The 22,069-nt window shown below is 44.0% G+C and overlaps 1 protein-coding gene across 1 annotated transcript in view; it reads left to right on the top strand.

Moving 5' to 3' along the window:
- ANXA2 (annexin A2) overlaps nucleotides 1–22,069 on the top strand; it is a 45,438-nt gene that overhangs the window by 5,716 nt on the left and 17,653 nt on the right. The window contains exons 2-3 of the mRNA XM_012658031.1: nucleotides 7,316–7,374; nucleotides 10,014–10,113. Coding sequence (XP_012513485.1) covers nucleotides 7,327–7,374; nucleotides 10,014–10,113 — 148 coding nt within the window. The 5' untranslated portion in view covers nucleotides 7,316–7,326. The remainder of the gene's footprint in view (nucleotides 1–7,315; nucleotides 7,375–10,013; nucleotides 10,114–22,069) is intronic.

Genomic DNA, 22,069 nt, shown 5'->3' with positions numbered 1-22,069 from the left:
ATTTGGGCTTTCTGGAGCTGGTTCTTTTTAATTCTGTTCGGTAGAACATGCTTTTACCGTCTGCAGTGTTGAATTTAGGTTTAGTTTTGTTTGTTTGTTTCAACCTTCTTGCAAACTTTGTTTTTCTTTTCTTTTTGGAGGGGGAGCTAAAACTGCTTCGCTTGTCCTTTTTGTGTTGTAATTATGCTTTTGGGGTGAAACAACAAAGGACTGTACAATAAAATCTGTAGGGTTTTTAAAAAAGGACAAACCTCCCCCTGGATCGTTTGCAGAACAACAACAACAACAACAAAAAAACATAAAAAGAAAATAATAAGAAATGAAAGTAGAAATTAAAAAAAAAGAAAAAAGGACAAATCCTTAAATTATCTTTTAGATAGTCCTTGTGTTAAAATATAAATGACTTGTTTTCAATAACTGCGTGGATTTCGTTAATTGTACTAAGAGCTTTCTTTTCTAGCCAGGCAGTTAACAGTCTCAGTTATCAGTCTTTTTTTTTTTTTTTTTGAGATGGGTGTGGTGCTTTCAGTAAGTCTCCCCGTACCTCTCTAGCTGAGTTACTTTTTTTTTTTTTTGAGACAGAGTCTCACTCTGTTGCCCGGGCTAGAGTGCCGTGGCATCAGCCTAGCTCACAGCAACCTCAAACTCCTGGGCTCAAGTGATCCTTCTGCCTCAGCCTCCCGAGTAGCTGGGACTACAGACATGCACCACCATGCCCAGCTAATTTTTTCTATATATTTTTAGTTGTCCAGCCAATTTCTTTCTATTGTTTTAGTAGAGACGGGGTCTTGCTCTTGCTCAGGCTGGTCTCGAACTCCTGAGCTCAAGCGATCCTCCTGCCTCGGCCTCCCAGAGTGCTGGGATTGCAGGCGTGAGCCACCGCGACCGGCCTTAGCTGATTTTCTTAAACAGAAAAACTTCCCCTTGATAGATGGCCACTTTGATGATATGTCTAGTGAGCCAGCCCTCCCTGGGAATGGAAGCACTGGTGTGTAGCAGTTCTCATCAACAGGTTGAATTTGCTGAATTTTTTTTTTCCTCACTGGCAAGTTGAAACCAGTTGGCCAACTGGGTGAGGCTGAAGTGTTGGAAAGAGTGATTTGGACTGCCGTTGTCACGTTCTCTAGAGAAATTTGCCAGAAAAGAACTGGTGGTTCTGCTTTTAATGCATTTATGATTTTTGTACTGTGTCGAGGAGTTAGTAGAGGTGGAATTGTTTTGTATGGCGTGTAGACTTCATTTTTTATTCTCATTCAAAACCATAATTACACTAAAGTCAGAGTGATTGTTCTCAGTAAGAAAATTCCGCCTCCAGAGCAGATGTTTTGGTGAACAGATAAATATAAGTATCGGGTCCCAATCACTTTTGGCTCTGGGGTTCTCCAGTTTTTCCCCAGGCGAGCTTAACTTTATACCTTTCAAAAACATATTTTAGGCTCCTCATGGCTCATTTTCAAACCTGTCCTCTTGCTCTCCCACCACCTGGAGATTCTTCCCCTTCCCATCGCCCCGGGACTCCCGTGTTTCTCGGCTGGCACCTCCTGTGGGGATGCAGCCTCCTCAGCCTAGGCGGTCAGCATCTCACCAAGAAGCCCTTAGCTGATCTCCTGATATTACTCTGATCTTTCTCTCCCCATCCTAATCTCTTGGAACGAAGAACCACTGTAGTGAGGTTGAAGGGCAATGGCGCAGGAGTCAGGGGACCTGGGTCTGGCCCTGCCTCAGCTACGCATTCTCTAGGTGACCCTGGGTCAGTCTCTCAGGTGTCTTGCAGAGGCATCAGGGGAAGAGAGCTCCAAGGTCCTGCGGGGTGGGGGTGTGCATGTCATGGCTTTGCACGAGTCTTTTATAGACCTGAATGTTGTATAGGCCTGGTGTGTGCTTGTTATGGGTTTGTTGATTGATAACTTGAGTATTGCCGGTGTCTGTAACCTACAGTAGCATTGCCAAGACTTTCTTTTTCTGCTTTCGAGGGTAGCCACACGCTGACACATTCTCAGCAGTCAAATGTGTTATATTAAGCTGATATTTTAACAACCGTTATGACTGTTTCTTCTAGTGACTAATCAGTCATATGCAAAATGACTTTGCATTGCCAGGGGATTTGATGGAGTGAATAAACAAGGGCTGTATTTTATTTCTAAGGTGAAAATATGTTTGCCATTAAACTTGCATGAAATAGGAAATATTTGGCCAGGCTTAGTGGCTCATGCCTGCAATCCCAGCACTTTGGGAGGCTGAGATGGGAGGATCGCTTGAGGCCAGGAGTTCAAGACTAGCCTGAGCAACATAGCAAGACCCCGTCTCTACAAAAAGTTATAAAAATTAGCCAGGCATGGTGGCACGCACCTGTAGTCCCAGCTACTTGGGTGGCTGAGGCAGGAGGATCACTTGAGCCCAGGAGTTTGAGGCTATAGTGAGCTATAATCATGCCACTGTCACTGCCCTCACATGTCCGGGCAACAAAGCAAGACCTTATCTCTAATTAAAAAAAAACCAGAGAGAGAGAGAGAGAGAGAGAGAGAGAGAGAGAGAGAGGGAAATAGGAAATACTAATATGGATACAAAAGGCATTATGTGGAGTAACGACAACCTTCATGAATATTGCCTTGTGGTAATTGTGACTTTGTGATTATCATGAAATCTTTGCTTTTTCTGCAGAATGATATAAATAATATAAATATTACCTCTGCAAAATAGCAACTCATTGTTTTCATGTTTATTTAGCACCTGGAGTATGCAAAGATACTCTTAAATCCATGGGGGAACTGGGACTCTGTAGGGAAGACAGGTAAACCACACTCCCTACTGCCTTGAACTGTACTCAGGCTATCACCATTGGAATACTAGGCACGTGGAGAGCACTCAGTACATCTGCTGAGCGGGTGAATGGAGTGGCCTCAAAAAGTGCTCTGGCATTGAAAGGCGGGAGGGAGTTCTGTGGCACGGGGGTCGTGGTGACCCCATTGGAGCAGATGCCAAAGTAGTGGTGACTTGAGGAATGGGCAGGGTCTCCATAAATCGAAAAAGGTGAGAGAAAGATGATGTGGGAGGAAGCATGAACCAAGGTGCTAGAGGAGAAAAGAGCACCGTACGTTTGGGGAGAGGCAAGTAACGGTTTGGCGCCCCAGTCTGCTTTCGCTGGGGAGTGAGTAGAGGGAGCTGAGGCTGTTCTCTGAAGCTAATCTTTGAAGGCCTGGCTCTGCTGGGGTAAGAGGAAGCCACAGAGGATGGATTTTGAACGATTTTGACAAGATCAAATAGAAATGTAGTTGATAGTGGCATGCTGGACTGATACGGTGAAAGCGGCACAATTATGAACGGTGAAAGGGAAAGGAAGATTTACAGGGCTTTTAAAAGTCCCTATTATTTGTCTCCTCAAGGTGTGGCTGTGGGAGAAGAATTAACAAACTAAGAGTGTAAGGAAGCCTACCAGATTGTCTTTGATCTGTGCAGGACTGGGGAGTCCATGTGGGGCACGGCTGGGCAGCTTTCTACAAAGCCAGTGCTCAGAGGTCGAAAGAACTTGAAAGAACAACACAATGAAAGCTTACCGTGCCTCTAGTTGAGACTTACTCAACATCAGAACCTGATGAATAAATAAATGAAATTCAGTCTATACATTGGAATGGTAATAACTTTTACTTGCTAGTCCCCTGTTTTGTTTTTTTTTTTTTTGCATTTTTATTTCTTAGCTGTTTACAGTAGTGACTGCAATTCTGCAAGGCAGATGACAATGGTTTATCTCTTGCCACAGACCTAGTCCAGTTCTGACTGAGTCCCAGGGGTGATAGTTAAGGCCAGGGCTTGAGTGGTTCAGTGTCCTAGGAAATTCAACTCCGCTTTGGAATTTCTCAGGCTGAGGGATACTGATGAGTCCCTCTGGAATGTTTCTAGGCCCAAGTTGAAGTTGGAGATTTCTTGCTCTGTCAAGGAAGACTCAAACTTGTCTGTCTTAACACAAGGTATCTCAGACTTCAGCTGACCTGGCTGCCACAAAGGTTTTTGGATTAAGATTGGACCCTGGCTTTGTAGGATCTTCTAGACCAGCACTGCCCAGTAGAAGTAGAATGTAAGGTACAAACACGCTTATAAATTTTCTAGTAGCCACATTAAAAAAAAGGTGAAAGAAATGGGTGAAATTAAATTAAAATACTATATTTTTAACCCAATCTACCCAACATACCATAGTTGCTATATGTATATATACACACACGCACGTATACACACATATATATACACGTACATATATATACACACACATATATACACATACACACACATATATACACATACACACATATATATTTTGTGTGTGTGTGATAGAGTCTCATTCTGTTGCTAGAGTACAATGGCATCATCATAGCTCGCTGCAACCTCCAGCTCCTGGGCTCAAGCAATCCTCCGCCTCAGCCTCCCAAGTATCTGGGGCTATAGGCGTGTGCCACCATGCATAGCTAATTTTTCTATTTTTAGTAGAAACAGAGTCTAGCTTTTGCTCAGGCTGGTCTTGAACTCCTGGCCTCAAGTTATCCTCCAGCCTCAGCCTCCCACAGTGCTAGGATTACAGGCGTCAGCCACTGTGCCTGGCATAGTCGAAATATATAATTAATATAAAAATATTATTTATTTTTGAGACAGACTCTCAGTCTGTTGCCCAGGCTGAAGTGCAGTGGTGCAATCACAGCTCACTGTAACCTCAAATTCCTGGGCTCAGCGGATCCTTCTGCCTCAGCCTCCTGAGTAGCTGAGACTATAGGTGCACAACACTATACCTGGCTAATTTTTAAATTTTTTGTTTGAGATAAGATCTTGCTGTGTTTCCCAGGCTGGCCTTGAACTCCTGGGCTCAAGCAATCCACCTGTCTTGGCCTCCCAGTGTGGTGAGTTTATACATGTGAGCTACCACACCCGCCAATGTGAAAGTTACGAATTAGAGATTTTACATTCTTTTTTTCATACTAAGCCTTTGAAATTCAGTGTGTCCTTTACACTTACAGGACATCTCAGTTTGGACTGAGTACAATTCAAATGCTTGATAGCCATATGAGGCTAGTGGCTACTGTATTGGATAGTTTAGCTTTAGAGCAAAACTTTTCTTTTATTTTTTTGAGACAGAGTCTCTGTTGCCAGGAGTAGAGTGCCATGGCATCACCCTAGCTCACAGCAAGCTCAAACTCCTGGGCTCAAGCAATCCTTCTGCCTTAGCCTCCCGAGTAGCTGGGACTACAGACATACGCCACCATGCCTGGCTAATTTTTTCTATATACACTTTTAGTTGTCCAAATAATTTCTTTCTATTTTTTTTAGTAGAGATGGGGGTCTTGCTCTTGCTCAGGCTGATCTCGAACTCCTGACTTTGAGCAATCCACCCGCCTCGGCCTCCTAGAGTGCTAAGATTACAGGCGTGAGCCACTGCGTCCGGCCAGAACTTTTCTTTTAATAGCCTTGTTGTTTAGGGCAGTTTTAGGTTCATAGAAAAATTGAGTGGAAAGTACAGACAGCTCCCATGTACCCCCTGCCCCCACACGTGCACAGCCTCCCCACTGCTGACATCGTGCACCAGAATGGCATGTTCGTTATAATCAGTGAACATACATTGGCAACTCATTATCCCTCAAAGTTCATAGTTTACATTAGCATTCACTCTTAGTGTTGTATGTGGGCTTTGACAAACATAATGACGTGTATCCACCAGTATCATACTGGGTAATTTCACTGCCTTACAAATCCTCTGTGCTCTGCCTACTCATCTCCCTTCCCCCCAACCCCTGGCAACCACTGATCTTTTTACTGTCTCCATAGTTTTGCCTTTTCCAGAATGTCTTATAGTTGGAACCATGCAGTCTGTAGCCTTTCCAGATTGGCTTCTTTCACTTAGCAATATGCATTTAAGTTTCCTCCATGTCTTTTTGTGGCTTGATAGCTCATTTCTTTTCAGTGCTGAAAAGTTCCATTGTCTGGATGTACCACAGTTTATTTATAGAGCAAGGCTTTTTACAAACCAGAATTATACCCATCGGTAGGACGTATTGGAGAGGGGAAGGAGTCTGAGAGTTGTGGGAGTGGGGGTAATTGGAATATCTTTGACTGACTTTCTTTTACCACGCCTAACAAGCTTTTGTCAGCATCAGGAAGAGAGGGGTGGAGGTTCAGGATGAAATCTTGCAGAAACATTAAATACATCCTTAACCATAAATAAAGGTGAATCGTATCCTCTTACATCCTGCCACCTCCTACAGCACACAGGGCCTGGAATATGCTTAGTCAAAAGTGCTGCTATAAACTAGCAAATGTCTATGTCAAATACTCTCTCCAGACCAGTTTTATGAAAATATTTAAACTAAGCAAACTGAAGGGAACAGAAAGCTGAATTGGTATATGTACAATTTCCTTGATCAAAGAATATTAAGCAAAGAGAGACCAAAGCAGAGGTGCTGCAGTTTAAATGTTGTTCCTAACTATTTCCGGATGCGGCTCTACTCTATTTTCTTTATTTTTGAGGTGATTATGCCAAATAACCTGTCTCGTCTCAGCTGAAGTGAATTTACTACCAATCAAGCACTCCTTATTGGCAGGGGTTGGGTGTAAATTCCAAGAAATGTAAGATTGCAAAGCCGGAAAGCCGATTCATCAGGCCATTGTCTTTCTGCTCCATTAAGTGTATTTCTGGAAGATGACTTCATTTCAGACATTTTGAATCTTAAATACAAGGGATTCAGTCCTTTATGGAATGAGTTAAGGTCAGAAAATCTGTCTGTTGTCTTTCTCATAAACAGTTTAATATCTTCCAAGCATCATTGGACTGAGAAAATAATTACGGGTAGAGATAAAGGATTCCAATTAGGAATAGGCCAACAGGAAGATGCTACTGATTTCAGTTCACACCTGTAGCTTTCAGGTTCTTCTCAATAGGTTCAATTGCTTGTGAGAAATACAGAAGTAGTAGTGGATGGTTTGACAAGCTTAACACCTTTTATGAGAAGTGGACGACTCAGTTTCATCCTTTTGAGCAAGTTGCGTTAGCCGTGAGGAGCATTTTGTTTTAGTGTTCACAAATCAGTCTCCCAGGTTCTTTTTAAACAGAGCAAGAGAAAGTCTGGCTGGTTTAATAGTCCATCCCAGACTTAAGGCAAACCATCTCTAAGCATTAATTTTCCCAGTTATAAGATGGGAATTGCATCTGTTTGCAAAAATTACTCCAATATCCTCTGACGAAATGGTCCAAGATGTAGAAATTAGTGAGATGAATCCCTGTGCTTTGAGGGAAAGGAAAGCCTCTTCTAAAGACATTTTGTTGTACTTTTTTTTCCAGCTTCTTTCAAAATGTCTACTGTTCATGAAATTCTCTGCAAGCTCAGCTTGGAGGGTGATGTAAGTATATCATTTTCACTTTACGTAATTCATGCAAATTGGCTGTCTCTGTGGATAACTGTGCTGCTCTCCTTCCTTGTACACGTAAGGAAAACGGGCACAAAATTCAGAGAGTCATTATTTGGTTCTCCCCTTTTCTCATTACTTTAGCTGTTCTTAGTAGTTCAATTTGAAGAAAATGTCATGGCACTGGAAACTTTTTTGGCATCACATTAAAATTGGTCAGAGTTAGTGACACTGCGATGGCTGGAATTTTATCCTGCCATACCTGTCAATGGTGATAATCGTTATGGCGATACATGCCTTTTAATGTCATGCCCTTGGATTTTTTTAATGATTGGCATAAGCTACAGCCATATCAAAAATGATTCCGTGTCTTTTGGACTTCTTACAGTATTCAGGAAGTTTTTCCAGATAAGGACCTATACTTTTTTTTTAAATTTAGCACCTGGGAAAGTTTTTGGAAAGAGCTAGGACTTTTTTTTTTTTTTTAAACAAAATAATGAAATTATTATAACTTGTCATGTTTCCCTTTTGCTTTGGCTATCAGGGAGCTCAGGATTAAATTTAATTGTCTTCGCAGGAACTATGCGAACGTGGAAATTTGGATGCATTTGCTTATTATCTCTTTTACAGTTAAAATTTGTAAAGTTAAATTATATGTTATATAACATAAATTATAAATTATATGTTATATATATATGTTAAATTATAAATCATTGCAAATACTTGTAGAATCAAGTAGAATCTAAATTATGAATATGGAAAATAACTAATAATACTATACATCTTCCAGGTCATTTTGGCAGAAATGGCTTTTACAAAAACCCAGCACTGACACTGGTTTGTAGCCATAGCCTGCAGATATTTCAAAATATGCTCTTATTGAAATTAAAATGCAAAGAAGCACTCAAAAGAAGGTTGACAGTGCTTTGGGTCACGTGGTACAAAACCCTATGTATTGTCTGTGGCACTTGCCATCAAAACGTGCAAATGAATGGAGGCTTGGCAAACACAGGTTGTTTGGAGTATAAAGCTATATATAGTTTTTAAAATCTTCCTCTTCTTGAAACTTGAGTGTGCTGTTGTTGGTAACAATACAAGCTGCATGTTGAGGTCCGGACAAGTCCAGGTGCTAAATAATTTATGTCTCTAGTGGATTTAGTCGTTAGATTGTTTATAGTATCAGGTTTCACGAGAGGACTTTTCCTGTCGTCTCTGAAGTTTCTCTAATAGGATACATTTCCCTGCGTGGACAGAACTAGAAAATGTCACACATTCCTCAGTATTTTGAGGGACGAAAAGATCACCTTTGCCTCAATAATTTAATTTTCAGACAAGTTTTTATAGGTAATAAGTTCAGTTCTCCATTTAGTTTTGTTTCCAGAGACGCTATAAAATTATGCGGAACTTTCCCCACTCACTGTTGTTTTTCGAATGAGATGGCGTGTCTCTGGGCAAATGAAGCTCTGTGTGCTATGGCTCAATGGCCAGACTGCCTGCCTTTGTAAATAACCGCTGGGTGGTTTGTAACATGGAGAAGGAAGTCAGGGCATCTCGGTCTCTTAACTGTTCACAGGAACCGTGCCAAGGCCGAGTGACCACATTATATGGGCATTATGTGCCGGGGGGTGGCAGTGGGGGCGCTGAAGGATGGGAGCCTTACCTTGCGGGCGGGGCAGTGGTGATGTTTCCACCAGCCAGAACTGCAGCGTCCATTCTCTTGGTCTGCCCTTCGCTTTGGGACTGGGTAGCGGGGAGAGAGGGAGAGGAACTGTAAGAGCATTTCAAACAAGGGGGGAAGTTGAAGCCTTGGAAAGGAGAACTGATGTAGAAACATGCCGTTGTCCTTACCCCAGTCTGGGGCGGGTTAGGGTGCAGGTGGGAAAGATTCCCCGAGCAGATCAGGAAGGATAACGGACTTTGAAAAGCACTGGAAGAGTGCGTGGCTTAAAAGACGATAAGAATAAAAATACTAGGAAGGAAGGTAGGCAGAGGGGATAGTGTTAGAGCAGGCAGAGGGGAAAATACAGAGAAGAAGAGAGGAGAGACAGGAGTGGAGGCGAAAGAGAGGAGCAGGAGCTTGGCCAACACGAAGAAGAGGTGGCTGTCTGGTTAGACCACCCTCGTGCCATGGTGGTGGCCACAGTGTCGTGGAGGACGCCACTTCCCTCGCTTGTCTGCATTGTGAGCTCCGTGACAGGGGCCCAGTGGAAATTCATGTGCCTGTAGCAGAAACTTGGCTAAACACTCTTGTCATTCAGGCATTTCTACATTTCTACCTCATTTTGAATTGTTGCCAGCCCAGTTTACTTTCAAAGCCTTCCTGAGTGAATGCTGGTTTCAGGTCCTCTGCTTTGCATTGTCTGCTTGTGAGCTCTCCCTGAAAGTAAGAGGAAAAGTGGTCATTTAGACAACATGTTCTAAACTGGCTGAGACTGTGAGGAAGAATTCTCACGAGAAAAAAAATGAGATTTCATATCTGATGTGTGATGTCATGTTAATACGTAACCTGGTTACTTAGTATGAGAACGATTTGAACTGATAAACAATCAGAAAAAATTTATTTTAGGAATTGTTATCTCAGCAAGAGGATTTTAAATGTGTGTTATTTGAGTGTGTTTGTCTTTTAACCTCAGCACTCGACACCCGCAAGTGCGTATGGGTCAGTCAAAGCCTACACCAACTTTGATGCTGAGCGGGATGCTTTGAACATTGAAACGGCCATCAAGACCAAAGGTAGGCGATACATTTGTCCTCCTCTTGTCAGGGTCTTACTGAGGCATTCCTGGTTGTCTCTTTACCCATACATTGATCATTTGAAATTGTCATCGGGCTTTGATGGAGTGAATCCAAACCTCGCCCACCCCATACCTCTCTCTTCCTTCCTTTCATCTCTCCTTCTTTCTCTTTCTTTCCTCCCTCTTCCCCTCCCTTCCTCCCTCCTTGCCTTCTTTGGAGAGAAGAAGATCCAAAGCATGAGATGATGTTTTAGCCAAACAGTATAATAAAACGAAACACGCTAAAAGCAAGATCTGACCCCAGGGTTGTGTGCTTTGGGCTTGGCTCTTCACTTTGAGGTCTCAGTTCCTCTTCTGCAAGGAAGAAGTTGGTCCTGGTGATTCCTAAGGACCTTCTTGTTTTGAATCTCTTTGAATTTCATTACATTTGTTGGAAAAATGCTGGGAAAATTTTGCTACTTTGCTCTTAGATTGATCTAATGAGTGAAAAATCCAGACTTTTTTTACCCCTAAGACATTGCCCTTAGACCAGGAGCTGGGATAAGAAGAGCTGTCAGAGTGAGTGTGTTTCCTCGAGTTCCAGGATGAGTAAAGAAGATAGGAGACATAGAAGCCTCCCTTTTGAAATAAAGCAATGAAGCAAATAAAGCATTTAATTGGTTAGTGTGGAGCAAGAACTTGTTCAGGTCATCATGTTGTTTTCCAGATCTGTAAAAGTGGATGTTCAGGCTTTTGGGGGTTTATGTCAATGAAGCAATATTTGGGGTTGCCCCATCCTCCAAGTCCCTGAAAACATTGCAATGATTGTGGTGACTCTTGAGATTCTCCACTTTTCACCGCTTTGAACAGAGCATTTCATTTTGCCTTGAGGCTAGATTTGGAAACAGATGTGACCCAGCAATTAGAGCAGCTGCAGGTTCATGCCCCTGCTGAAGAGCCACGTCAAATTTTTCTCTTCTAAGTAGGGTGTTTTAAGTTACCGATGCACTTACACAGTTCACATACACAGTTCATCCCAGTAGTCTCATCTTAGTCCCAGAGAGACTAAGAAACTTCAGCCAGGATGACCTGGGATCGTAAAACTAGGGTGACACACACCCTGGTTTATGCCCGCGTATTTACTAATAGTGCCCCTCTCAGTCTCAGAACTGTCTTATTTTGGAAAATAAATTACACAGCCACTTTTCCTAACACTCTTGTAGACACTGATGACTTTGTTTCCAGAGTCCGGAGGAAGAGTAGGAAAATCCGTTTTTGTCCTGTGGCTCTAACAAGATGTAAGGGTTTGCATCATCTGAGTCAGAGCAGCCTTCTGTTGCCTGGGGACACTGCAGGCCACCACCGGAAAGGCTGCCTGGACAGCTGAAAGGAGAATCACATTAGACCTTGAAAAAGCACTTAGCACGGTGCCTGGCATGTAGACAGTACTCGAAATGTGTTACCTTAAAAAACATGCACACACATGCATGCGCACGCACACACATAGTCTGCTTTTTAAAAACTCATCCTATTCCACTACTTGGGTGTGTCTAGATTTTTGTGGTTTCCCAACACGCCATTGCAGCAACACACTCGAAGTTTAACAGTTAACTCATCTGACAAAGATGGTGCCTTTCACAAGCTTAGGACAAAGGCTGCTTTTATCCCTGCGTGAGAAAGCATTTAGCGCACTGGAATGTAAAGATTGCGCAAATGAGTTCTGGTCACAGCTGAAACTCTCATGGTAATGAAAATACCTTCAGGCCCTTTCTGAGTTAGGAGAAAAATACTGTAGTTTTTAAGCAGAAACTTCTGGAGGGCGGAGACTTGGATTTCTGCATTCCAGTTTGATCAAAAGCAGGTGACATCATCGTCATCATCATGACTGTTTATCGAGTGCTCATTACGGGCACAGACTGCACCAAACAATCTCCGACGTGATGTTCTCTCATCCCCAGTTTTTGGGCGACACAGTTCGGGATTAGCATGCTTGAGGTCTCTTGGCTTTCGTTCAAATGGGGATTTGAACGCAGCTCTGTCCCGCTCCAGGCCTGCGTCCTTAAGCACTATCATGTAGCCGCCACCTGTTAGGATTAGATTTTTTTTCCTTTGCCTTGAATTATTTTGGGGCATGAAAAACATTGTCTGGCTGTGATCTTATTGATATCTGATATGTTTCACATTTGTGGTCCAGCTTTAGCTCCCCTACCTCCTCTTCCCCCCGCCAGAATTAATGTTCAGTAAGTTTCACTTCGGACCACTTTTTATTTACTAATTTATTTTTGGGGCCGATGATGTTAGAGAATAACTAAGTTTTCTTAAGTTAAATCCATTGATCCTCTAAAATAATTTCTAGATTGTCAATATTTTTATTTATTTATTTTTTTTGAGACAGAGTCTCACTCTGTTGCCCAGGCTAGAGTGCCGTGGCGTCAGCCTAGCTCACAGCAACCTCAAACTCCTGGGCTCAAGTGATCCTTCTGCCTCAGCCTCCCAAGTAGCTGGGGCTACAGGCACGTGCCACCGTGCCTGGCTAATTTTTTTTATTGTTAGTTGTTTGGCTAATTTCTTTCTATTTATAGTAGAGACGAGGTCTCGCTCTTGCTCAGGCTGGTTTCGAACTCCTGAGCTCAAGCAATCCTCCCGCCTCTGCCTCCCAGAGAGCTAGGATTACAGGCGTGAGCCGCCGCGCCCGGCCAGATTGTCAGTATTTTTAAAACCTTAAATCCTTCTAAGAAACTACTGGGATGAAAGAATATGATATTCATAAGAGCTCAGTGTACCAAAGATGTTAATATTAGCATTGGTTGTGGTAGTGAAAAACCCAGGTACACCTTTTAGTTGAGCAGCAATTAAGTGAATGATTATGTAAGACTATATTACACAGGTGATGTGTAACTTCCTGCATTACACAGAATGTCTGGAGAATGTTACATAAACATGAAAAATAAAGTTTACGAGCCATTTTTGACACCTTTATTGAGATATCAATTCTTATGTCATACAATTCACCAACATAAAGTGTACAATTCAGTATTTTTAGTGTATGTACAGAGTTGTCAGGCATCACCACAGTTAATTCCGTAACACTCATTTTAACATCCAGTCACCTTCAATTTGTCAGTTGCATTGAAAAATGGATGTAAAATAGTATATATTGTGAGATCACAACCATAACAATTCTTTAAAATCAAAAATGAAAACATAAAAGAATTAGTAACCAATACAGGCATCCCTCGTTGTATTGCACTTCGCAGATACTGTGTTTTTTACACATTGAAGGTTTGTGGCAACTCTGCGTCGAACCAATCCGTTGGTGCCATTTTTCCAACAGCATGTGCTCACTTTGTGTCTCTGTGTCAGCATTTTTTAGCAATAAAGTATTTTTTAAATTAAGGTGTGTACTTTTGTTAGACACAATGCTGTTGCACACTTAATACACTACAGTATAGAGTAAACATAACTCTTACTTGCACTGGGAAACCAAAAAATGTATACACGTTGATTTATTGTTATTTGCTTTGTTGAGATGGTCTGGAACCAAACCCGAAGTATCTCTGAGGTCTGCCTGTACGTGGAAGTATGGCTTATTGATTCTTTTCCTTTCTTGTGCTTTCTAGTATATTATGTATTTCTGTATTTTCCAAATTTTCTATGATGACATGTGTTCCCTTCATAATGGAAGGCAGTAAACTTAATTAAAAACAAAAATGAAATCATTAGTTGGGAAAGGTAACAACCCTTTTGTTCCTTTTCCCTTCCCCTTGATATTTTTAGATAACTAACACCACTTAGAAAATGAGCTAATTAAAATCATACCTTCCCTTTTAGAATTCCTTCTGCCTTACGTGTAATTAGGAAGCTTGTGCCACACCTTGGCCCCACTCCTACCTCAAACCCTTTATCAGGAGGACACCATGCTAAGTAGTTGGTCTTTCCTTGACATCAAAGGAAACCTTTAAAGGACCACGAAAAGATAACTATCTGGGCGAAAAGATAACTATCTGGGCAGCCCGTGTGTGTGTGTGTGTGTGTGTGTGTGTGTGTGTGTGTGTGTGTGTGTGTGTGTGTGTGTGTGGTTTGTCAGCATTCTGGGATATCACCGGCTCCATCTGAGGTTCTATCAATTTCCCTGTGGAGAGCTGGGAGCAGGTCCTTTGGAGGGTCTTAGTCAGTTGCTGTTAAACCAAGGATTGTGTATAGGAGCAGGGTGGAGTGGGGAGGATTGTTAGGAGGGCAGAGCTGGTCGGAGGTCCACAGCTGGCGTTGCCTGGACTGGTCACGGCCACGTGAGTCACCAAGGCCTCTCACGCAGACTGCGGGGCTCCTCTTGGCTTGGACCCTCACTCGCCACCCCTCTGCCATAGGAGAGAAGCTACTTTTCCCAGCTAGTCTGCTGTCCTGACACCCTCAAGAGAATATATTCCTAACTGCTGTGCTCAGCTGAATGAATATAGCTCCAGGGGTGCAGGTGAAACCAAAAATCCACATCCTTGCCTTGCTTCCCAGTGGGATGGGAAGCAGCTCTCCTCTAGCCTCCCCCAGCCCTCATCACCTCTCTCCTGGGGGCTGCTATGACACCTGTCTTCTAAGGGGCCTCCCCGCCTCGGCCGTCAGTGTCCTTGCAGCTTCATCTCTGGCTCACTGGGCCCCCAGCGGGACGTGCCTCTGCCTTAGTTCTTCCAGGAGCGCGCAGCCTCCCTGTACCCAAACGTGCCCACTGGCCTCTCAGCCTGAGCTGGGGCCCAGCGTCTCCTCCAGGCTTTCTCTGGGAAGGAGGCAGGACCAGCTCTTCCCTGGTCTGTGTTCTCATCATTCTTTACACACCCATCTACAGCTCTTGTCACACTGTGTTGGAATTATTTACATACGGGTTTGTCTCTCCTGTGGGAGTGTGAGCTCCTTAAAGGCAAGGACTTAATTAACCTGTTCAATGCCCAGTTCCGTGGGACTGTGTGAGAAGGTAAAAATTTAAACCAAATAGTAGTGAAAGGTACACAGATACCAGAGCACACAGGTGAGCACAGATCAGTGGGGACACATGAGGCAGCAAGGGACAGCTCCAGAGACTGGACGGTTTCCAGAAGGGATCACAGCCCCCAGCTGAGCTTCCACCTGTTGTCACTGAATGAATTTAGCTCACCGTCCTAAGTCTGCTTTGCTTCTAGTTTGAAGGGATCTCAGTGTTTCTAGGGTATCTTACCTAAACCAAACGCATGGCTGTTTTGTGTGTGCTTGTGTGCTTCGGCTTGAGGTAGACTATGCAATTACTTACCTCAATTTATGTCTAGTTAGAAACTGAGTAAAACTATGCAAAAGTAGTAATATTGCTTAATTAACAAGAGGCTTCTGAGACAATCTGTAGGAGTCTCTCGGTCTAGATTGGCCTTGGGTTAAATATATACTGTGCAGTGTACAACACAGCTGTGAATGGTTTACCATATGGGTCCAAATAACTAGAAAGGAAAGTCAGCTAAATTAGAAAAGGATGAATCTAGACTACATAAAATAGATTGTAATTAGCAGCAGCACAACCCCAGAGTTAGTGTAAGTGCCAATAAACGGGTACAGCTTTGGTCTCTGTCTGAAAGGGGAGGGTAATGAGTTGCCCTGTTATTATTGCCCGTTTTGATTTTAGCAGTATTTGTGTTTTCCGGAAGGGATGCAAAGCGAGTGATCCCCCCCAACCCTTTTCATAAGTACAAGTATAGAAGCATCACTGCAGCAAGCTTTGCACTTATTTTTTTCTTATCTTTTTAAAATAGAACTGCTTAAGATTTCCAGCATGGCCAACAGACTAACATCCCATCCCACTGGAAAGCAAGCCAGGATGTGTATTTTTGGTTTCACCTGCACCCCTGGAGCTATATTCATTCAGCTGAGCACAGCACTTAGGAATATATTCTCTTGAGGGTGTCAGGAGGCCGACTGGCTGGGGAAAGCAGCCTCCCTCCCATGGCAGAGGGGCGGCGAGTGAGGGGCCCCGCAGTCTGAGCAAGGGCACATCTCTGAGAGAGGCCTTGGTGACTCTCTTCGCCCAGGGCCTTCTCACCCTCCTGGAGGGAGCAGGAAGGAATAGACCTTTCTCAGTTGCTGAGACCCTTCTGTGGGTTCAAGTTTACTTTAGACTGAGTTCTCATCTTACCGCAGTGCTGGGAACTGAGAGGCCAGTGCTGAGTCACAGCCGCCGTGTCTGTGCGAGCACAGATTGTCTTTGTAATGGTATTTGCCTGTGTGGCTGCAGAGGAGCCCAGCCTGACCCAGGCAGCGGTAACACACTGGAAGAGGAGGCCCTGGCGCTTTTCTTTTTTTTTTTATGAGATAGAGTCTGGCTCTGTTGCCTGGGCTAGAGTGCCATGGCGTCAGCCTAGGTCACTGCAACCTCAAACTCCTGGGCTCAAGCAATCCTCCTGCCTCAGCCTCCCGAGTAGCTGGGACTACAGGCACGTGCCACCATGCCCGGCTAATTTTTTCTATATATTTTTAGTTGTCCGTTTAATTTCTTCTTTCTATTTTTAGTAGAGACGGGGTCTCGCTCTTGCTCAGGCTGGTTTCGAACTCCTGAGCTCAAACAATCCGCCTGCCTTGGCCTCCCAGAGTGCTAGGATTACGGGAGTGAGCCACCATGCCCGGCCCTCCTGGCGCTTTTCTGATTGTAGGCATCAGCCTTTCTCGCCTGCCTCTGCTTGGCTCTTTCTTTTTTGTAAAATCTGTAACCTCTTTTCCCTCAGTAAATCCAAATATCCGGGACGGTGGCAGCAACCAGATTCGTATCTGGTGTTAGCAACGCCAGGCAACTTCTCCACTGTCAATTGAGTTAAGGGTGGGTGTGTTGGTTTCTCTTGCATCTGTTCAGATTTTTTATTTTCTCTTTCATGAGGCTGTCAGAGTAGCAGAGCACAAAACAGTGCTTGCATTATATGCCTATTCCTTCATTTATGGTTTTATTTGATTGGAATCTTGCACGATGGCGGACTTTGTGTTTTCCTGCTGGTCCCGTAGAGAGTTTCAGAAATATAATTATATATGGAATGCAGACAGGGTTCTAGATTATTGAAGTATCCAGTGGGATTAACGGATAGATGATACCTTAAATCCTTTCTAAGGAACTCAGCGGAGGTGAGATCAGGGCAGAATGGGATTAGAAGGAATTTGATTACTGGACTAAAACTTCTTACACACTTAGCTAAACTGGGCTTTCCTCAAATTGGGACTGTGTCCCCTAGCTGTGCCAGACCTGGAAGAGGCACCGAGCTTCCCCTGCCGTACCCCCGTCTCCTCCCACCCCGTGCAGTGTTTATTTTCTCTCCCGTCTCTCAGGCAGCTGCCAGAGTTTATCATGTAACTGGACTGCTGATCCAACGTGTGCCAATGGCAGAAATGTATCCTGATCTTCTCTGTGCCCCACATTTTCATAGACCAAAAATCGAATCAGTCAGGGACCAGGCTTATGACAGAGGAGCTGAGTGGAGAAGGCAGTAGACCAGCTTCCAGTCTTTTCTGCATCCCTGTAAACTAAGTATGGTCATGATCACGGTTTCACAGGGTGAGAAACCCAGGCCTAGGGAGGGAACTAATGTGTCCCTGGATCTGAGAGGCCTGAGTGCCCCAGATTTCTAGAGCACTGCACGTGTTTCTGCTGCTCCTCCAGAGGCCTCCCTTTGCATCTGTCGCCCACCTGGGTGTTCTGTGTTGACGAGAGACGCTCTGGAGACAGAGCACTCCCTTGTGCTGAGTGATCAGGGGATGACTTTGTGAGCAGGGATTGTGGGGCAGCAGCACCGTGGCTGATGTCGGGAGGAAGAAGCTTTTGGGCAACGATGTGTGTGTGTGGTGGGGCAGGTAGGGAGCTTCTCCAGCCCTAAAACCACTTCCAGTAAACGGATGGCTGGCTGGCCTAATAGACTTGTTGGAAGGACTGCCTCCCTCGGCCGAGTTAGTGGCGGCTATCTCCAGGAGAGAGTCTTTCGCTCTTTCTGTTAAAAAAAACCTCATTTGGGTTATCCTGGTCATCCGTTGTAACCGGGTAGCAAATCATGACCTACAGGTTACTAAACGCGAGTGCATTTGTGTGTGCTAAACAGCCTAGCTCCATGCACAGGTGGGCACATGACTGTCCCGGATCCTTTCTCGGTGCTAGATGGAGGAGTGTGGTATGAACAAGTATCAAAGTATAATTTCAAAAAGGTGCAAACGTGACTCATAAATACAGGAGGAACATGTGCCAAAACATCTATTTAACTCATTGAGGTAAGGCTGATTCAAAGGGAATTTGCGAGACTGGTGTCAATAAGCATTGAGAAAAGAGTAAGATTGCTGGGCTGGACACAAGACCATTAATGTCCTCTAGGGCAGTGAAGCCATAACCTTTGGGTTATCGTTTCTACTGGACCAAAATCTGCAAGTTAACATGTCACCCCACAGACTCTATGCCCAAGTTTGTGGTAAGTAGCAAGTCACGTAAGAGCACACCTGGAGTACAAGTCCTTGGCGAGCCTGTTGGACGGCGCTCCAGCACGTGCTGGGAGGGATGCTGCCTTATTTTCAAGTTTTGGATAGTTTCCCATCACAGGAGGCAGGGTTGCCCAGCACAGTGAGCCAGGGTCTTTAATCCTATTTTGAATCTCAGCCCTGCAAGTGACTCGCTTCTGCAACCTTGAGTGAGTCCCTGCCTTCTAAGAGCGTTGATTTCCTCATCGATACAACAAGGATGACAGTGACACCCACCTCACATGGGTGTACTGAGAATTACATGATTGAATGTGTATGAAAAGCATGTAATAAAATTCCTGGCATATAGTAGGTGCTCAGTAAAAGCTTGCTATTATAGTAAATAAAATATCTCTGTGGCCGTGTCCTCTCTTGTGGCATGCCTCTGACCTTCTTGTTGTTAAGATGATTTCTTTTGAGCTTTAATACTGGTATGCCTGATAATCTAAGTCGAGTCATGGTTTTCTCATGATCTAGATAAGGAGAGGTTCTGTGCAGTTTTCCTTCATTTCCAAGTGAGCCCCTGCCCTGAGGGCCTCCTGAGCCCTTCATCAGACACAAATGAAATCCATTTTCTTTGTGCAGTCGCTGTGTCTCGGCAGATGTGAGTCAGCATCCTGTTCGGAATGGCTGTGGGTGCCTTGCCATGGACAATAAAGACACACATTTTCCATATAATGCCAGATGCTGGAGCCGGCTTGGGGTTTCCACCCGAAAGAGGAGGAGGAAACTCCAGGAAGCTGATTTTGTGGTTCTGGATTCAGCTATCATTTAAACTGCAAGTGTTTTTTATGCTTGAAAAATACAGTGGACAGTTTAAGGGACCCAGGACGCCCCAGCTTTCTGCTGGAACCCGCCAGTGCCTTCCTGTGGCAGCCTCTTAGCTAAGCTTTGCTCCAGGTCGACTGGCATGTAGGATAGTGACTGACCTCTTGGATGCCCCTGCCCTGAGTGTTGGAAATATTGCTGTAGATTAGATTAGCTGACTATTTTCAGTCAAAGAGTAAATGCTTAAAAACTTCCTAGTGCTATTTCCTATCAGGAGCCAATAGATTTGTGTCTTGGTTCCTCACCAATCTTGGAAAACTGTAACTCCTGTTAGTTTCTTTTAGACCCTGGGCCCTTCCACAAATACTTCCGTAAGCACTGGAACGTGAGAGGTCAGAAAGTACAAACCCAGAGAGGCAGGGCCCCATCTCCCGGGCAATTGAGAGCTTTCCTAGCGCCCTGGCACCGGCTGTGAGTTGTCGGTGGTGATTGTGCTGACGTAGGTAGCTGAGTGTTCCGTCCTCATCCTTCAGCTGCTTCCTGGGCAGAAATGGTGAGTAACCGGATGACCCTCGCAGCCTCAACCTGTACTGAGCTATTTTCCACAGTAATAAACTGCCTCACCAATTATGATAGCAGGTCGAGAGGAAGCAGCGGTGTTCTAAAGATAAGATGGTTCTGTCCCACTGGCAGATTTATGTATTTGGTCTTAAAGCATAGGACACACCTTAAGTGGCTTTGACTAGGCCATTGATCCTGGGCTCCATGATTTTTTCCTCTTTCCAATTCAGCTGAAACATGCAGACAATGGCGTGGGAGAGCTAGCTGACGCAGGTGAGGTTCTTGGGTCTGGGCGGTGGGAGAGGAGTCTCCCACTTGCAGAAATAGCCTCCATTTCTTCCTTTGTAGTTACTGGCGTTAGCATTTGTGTAACGCATAAGATCGTTCACTTGTAAAGACCCAGCACGTTAGTTAGATGCTGCATCTCAGCAGGCTATTTACTCGGTAAATAATTTAGGTAAAATGTATTTAGATTCCTTCAGACATATAGTGTTGCTGCCTCCTAGGTGAGATTCAGGTTAACCACCCAGACTTTTTACAAGGATTTCCAGTCATTAGACTGAATTCCAACTCTGTTGCCTGGACACTTAGCTGCTATAGAAAGAAAGGCAAAAAGCTGTTTCATTGACTGAGAGTGTAGGACTGCACTGCAGTTTGTGGAATGAACCCTTTTTAGATGTTATTTCTTACCTGGGTTGTTTGAACAAAGGCAAGCATTTCTTTCCCTAAAATTGTGGTCAGCCCTGTACCTCAAAGAAACAGTTGGCAGAAGTGACATCAAAGTTTTGTACGTAGGCCGATCGCTAAAGACCTTTCCATCTCCCACCCGTGGTTGTCCATCTCTGGTGGTGATTCTCAAATAAGGAATCGCCAAGGAGCTTGTTGAAATGCTGCTTCCTGGATCCCAAGTCCTACAGAGTCTTAATCAATAGATCTCAGGTGGGGCCCACGGGACTGTGTTTTTAATAATTGCTTCCTGTGATTTTAATGCAAGTGGGCCAAGGACCACGTTCTGACACAAACACGGACTTTGCATGTGTTTCCATGTCTCATGGGTCAGTGTTCTTGGTATGCATTCAGGTTCCCCCCCAAGTTGATTTCAGGAAATATTAGAATTGAAGTTAGAGGGTAGGGTTGTATATCGTGTGGTTCTTCAGCATTTTCAGATGGGGGTACTAAAGTTAAGTATAAGGCAAAAACACATTACTAAACAAGTGGTTTTCCTAACATAAAGACAGAGGCTGAGCGACAGAGCAAGAGAGCGCGCAAGCGAGTGAACACGTGTGGGGAGGCGTGCACGCAGAGGAGCCCAGACGCTCGTCCCCTGCAGAGTCTGCGGATAGATCTATCCTGCCCACACCCAGCTGCAACTAAACATAAGTTAGAGCTCAATGGTGTCCATTAGTGTTTTATGGAAGCAGAACTGGAGGTCATTGTCCAAGCCTCTTAGTTGCACAGATGTGGAAACTGAGACCCGGGAGGACAAATGTTTGCACAGGCAACGCGTGCAGAGCTGGGCCGCTGTCTCAGAGCTGCAGACTCTCCACTTATAAAACAGAAAGAGGAGTAGCTATCCCCACGTGATTGTTGTGAGGATTAAATAAGATAGTTTGTGTTCGGATGTTTGGAAACTGAAGAGAATTACATAGATGTAAATTCCTAATTGTTATGCATGCTGTGCTTTCTTCTAACTAAAGTGTTTAGAACCATGCTGGGAATCTCTTGAAATGAAGTCACTAGTTGATTCTAGATCAATGACTGCATGCCAATCACTGTGTATTTAAAAATCCATTTTTATGGTCATTATGGTGAACTTTGAAAGCATAGATCATCAAAAGAAAGAAAATTTTAAGTTATCCATAACTCCACCACTGAGATAATCACTATTAAAATTTTGATAGAAAGGTTTCTGATATTTTCTTATACGTGCATATATCGTGCATATGTGCATTTTACAAAAGTCAGGGTATACTGGGCATACTGCTTGGCAACCTGTATTTTTTTACTTCACAGTACATATGTCGTGAATATTTTTCCATATCAATTAATACTTCTAGGCCAGGCGTGGTGGCTCACGCCTGTAATCCTAGCACTCTGGGAGGCCGATGCGGGAGGATCTTTTGAGCTCAGGAATTCGAGAACAGCCTGAGCAAGAG

Source organism: Propithecus coquereli, unplaced genomic scaffold (genome assembly GCF_000956105.1).
Source record: "Propithecus coquereli isolate 6110/MARCELLA unplaced genomic scaffold, Pcoq_1.0 Scaffold57, whole genome shotgun sequence".
Classification (NCBI taxonomy): domain Eukaryota; kingdom Metazoa; phylum Chordata; class Mammalia; order Primates; family Indriidae; genus Propithecus; species Propithecus coquereli.
The sequence above is the reverse complement of the archived record's forward strand: the minus strand, read 5'-3'. Positions and strand labels throughout refer to the sequence as shown.